This window comes from Primulina tabacum, unplaced genomic scaffold, assembly GCF_025594145.1.
Source record: "Primulina tabacum isolate GXHZ01 unplaced genomic scaffold, ASM2559414v2 Contig601, whole genome shotgun sequence".
NCBI classification, from domain to species: Eukaryota; Viridiplantae; Streptophyta; class Magnoliopsida; order Lamiales; family Gesneriaceae; genus Primulina; species Primulina tabacum.
The window spans coordinates 18,401-21,198 of NW_027459803.1; the positions used below are offsets into that span (position 1 = coordinate 18,401).

At 34.7% G+C, this 2,798-nt stretch overlaps 1 protein-coding gene across 1 annotated transcript; it reads left to right on the plus strand.

Annotated features, from left to right (window-relative positions):
• Positions 1-270: 270 nt before the first annotated feature.
• On the plus strand, positions 271-1,929 carry LOC142534575 (FCS-Like Zinc finger 8-like). Its single transcript, XM_075641439.1, has 3 exons — positions 271-598; positions 724-1,559; positions 1,633-1,929. Exons 2-3 carry the CDS (start codon positions 763-765, stop codon positions 1,721-1,723), a joined length of 888 nt encoding a protein of 295 aa, XP_075497554.1. The 5' UTR covers positions 271-598; positions 724-762; the 3' UTR covers positions 1,724-1,929.
• Positions 1,930-2,798: the final 869 nt, after the last annotated feature.

Genomic DNA, 2,798 nt, shown 5'->3' on the forward strand with positions numbered 1-2,798 from the left:
CGGATTAGTCGGTCCTCAGTGTTCAATCATCATTCCCGCGTGTGTTGTAATAAAAAAAATAACGATTTCCCGTATAATAAAAACTAAAAATTAAATATTTAAAATTAATAGTGGCATTTATAATATGGAAAAATAATGTTGATGGGCTAAAATACAAAATGAGTCACAATAAATTAAATAAAGAGGGGGCCCTATTACGTTGATTTTGCCTTCTCTTGTTTTAAATTTCTTCTCATATCATTTTCGAAAAAATAATGAATAAATTCTTCTTCTTCTTCCCTTCTTTAAAAGGGCAGCAAAAACAGCCATTCTTGATCCATTTCTTAGCTTCTTGCAAAGTTTCTATAAGCCCTTGTAGATATTGCTCTCACAGTGCTAAAACTGAATAGCTAACGGAATTCGTGTTGATTATTTATCTTGGCTGCAAGCTTGATGGGGATTGATCTCATATTTAGTTGAGGAAAGGAAGGAAATCATGAAAAGATCATTAGTTCATCTTAAAGTAAAGATTGGAGTTTTATATCTCCGGTGATGGTTCTAAAAATGGAGGCCAACGAGATTTAGCAGAGATTCTAAATTTCACAACAAAAAAAAAGAAGTTAATCAACTTTGTTACTTTATACTTCTTTAATCCATTATTTGTTTTTGGCTTTCGTTACTTATCCCTTTGTTGTAAGGTGTTGGTAATTTTTGTTCATTTCTGGTATTTTTTGTTCTTTGCAGTTGTGTCTGTTTGTTGCAGAAGAAGTCTTGGCTCAAATAATGCTGAGTAATAGATCTAGAGCAGTGGCCAGCAAGCAAGCTCTCATGGCGGATCAAAGCAACTCATTGTTTTCTTCTCCTACTAGAACTCCCACCACACCGATTTCATCTTCCTTGGGATCACCAAGATTTTTCAGTGGGCTTTTGACTAAGAATCTTTCTGATGCAGAAGCTAATGTAATGAGTCCAACTTCAATTCTTGACCCCAAAGTTTCATCCAGTTTTGTGAACCCTTTTGGCTATGACACCAGTCTCTCCAATCCTCCAAGTAAACAAGAACAAGAAGCCATTGGACTGGCCCTTATTGATTCAATCGATGAGAAAAACGATGAATATGGAAACTTTAGCAAGCCATTGAACAGAATGGTTCTGTTTGGATCAAAGCTTAAGGTGCACATTCCCTACAGTAATAACCCCTCTTCACGTTCTCCGGCTGAATCGCCGAAATCTCCGGCGGATTTCGGAATCAAGACTAGGAATTCTCAGTGCTTCAGCCCTTTTTCGGGCAACCCGGAAAAGAGCTTTAGCAGGCAGCTATCTTTGAAAGAAATGGAGCTTTCTGAGGATTACACTTGCGTGATCACCCACGGCTCGAACCCAAAAACTACTCATATTTTCGATGATTGTATCGTGGAGAATTGTGGCGCAAATGATGATGAAATAACTTCAGATCCTCCAAGGGAAACGGAAAGTGGTTTCGAAATCAATGTTTCAACTTTTCCATCACCAAAATTCTTGAGCTTTTGTCACACTTGCAGAGAAATTCTTGAACAAGGCCAAGATATTTATATTTACAGGTTAATTTAGTTTATGGCCTAAAATATCTGTTAAACACATTAATGGCTTATTATTTGTGGTTTCGCTTGTCAGGGGTGAGAAAGCCTTTTGCGGCCATGAATGCCGCTGCCAAGAAGTGATCACTGACGATATGAAGAGTCCGGAGTTGGATGACAATATTTAGAACTCGAGTTTGATTTGATTCTCTCTTCTCCACTTTCTTGTTTCAGAGGAATTTAGCATCTTCAAAAGAGATTCTGAACTAAGAATTCCAAATTTTCCATCCCTTTAGTTGAGTGGGAAGATGACGTGGCTTAAGGAGCAAGAGTTTCGTACATCAATGTGAAATATTTCTTTTTTTTTTTTCCTTTTCTGTTCTCTTGAATTCCCCTGTCGCACACGATGAGAGGCAGCAGAGATATAATGTATCTTGGATCTCGGTTTTCTACACGCCCAAACGAGCGGAAGAAGTTTTAAAATTTTAGTTTATTTTGACAATCAAAATAAGTTTTGCTTTGGGCGCTCGTATGATTTTATCATAAACATTCATAGGGTGTTAAAGTTATACCTTTTGTGAATAAATCACTGGACTCCAACTAATCCGGTATAAACGGATTAGCTTTTGTTGATTCCCTACGAACTTTCTCGATCTCCTAATCCAGTCCACGACTGGAATATTTGTTCCTCTTCTAAATTGCACTAGAAATTTAGAAGAACTTTTGCGTAGAGATTGAAAACGAGAGGCGGCTCAAACCCTTTTTTTTTTCAAAAATGGCCAAAAATATTTTGGAGGAATTTTGATATTGCCATTCACGTGAATCACCAATTGGGAGACTTGGAGGCTAGGTCAATTTTTCCTTTTTTTTTTTTTTTAAAACAATAGCATTGACCTAAATTTCATAATTAACATTAATGGGCTTGATTAATTAATTGGGCTAGTCCAACTAGTTTAATCAATTCAAAGTCCATTAATAACTTTAATTATTTAATATGTGAACTTGTACTCCTACAAGCCCATTAAACATATTCCCATTATATTTAATTTAATATTAATAAACAACTTTTAAGTTTAATAAATTAAATTAATTATAAATTCAACATTTGAATTTAATATTTAAATTATAAATTCAACTCCTTGAATTATCTCCTCCAAAATTTAATATTTAATAAACCCAACTTTGAGTTTAATAAATTAAATTATCAAATTTTATAAATTCAACTTCTTGAATTTATTCTCTCCAAATTTCATAAATTCAACT

Coding starts and splice junctions, on each gene's coding strand:
- LOC142534575 (XM_075641439.1), top strand. CDS start 763: ATGCTGAGTAATAGATCTAGAGCAGTGGCCAGCAAGCAAGCTCTCATG. Junction 1,560..1,632: donor CAAGATATTTATATTTACAG/GTTAATTTAGTT, acceptor TTCGCTTGTCAG/GGGTGAGAAAGCCTTTTGCG.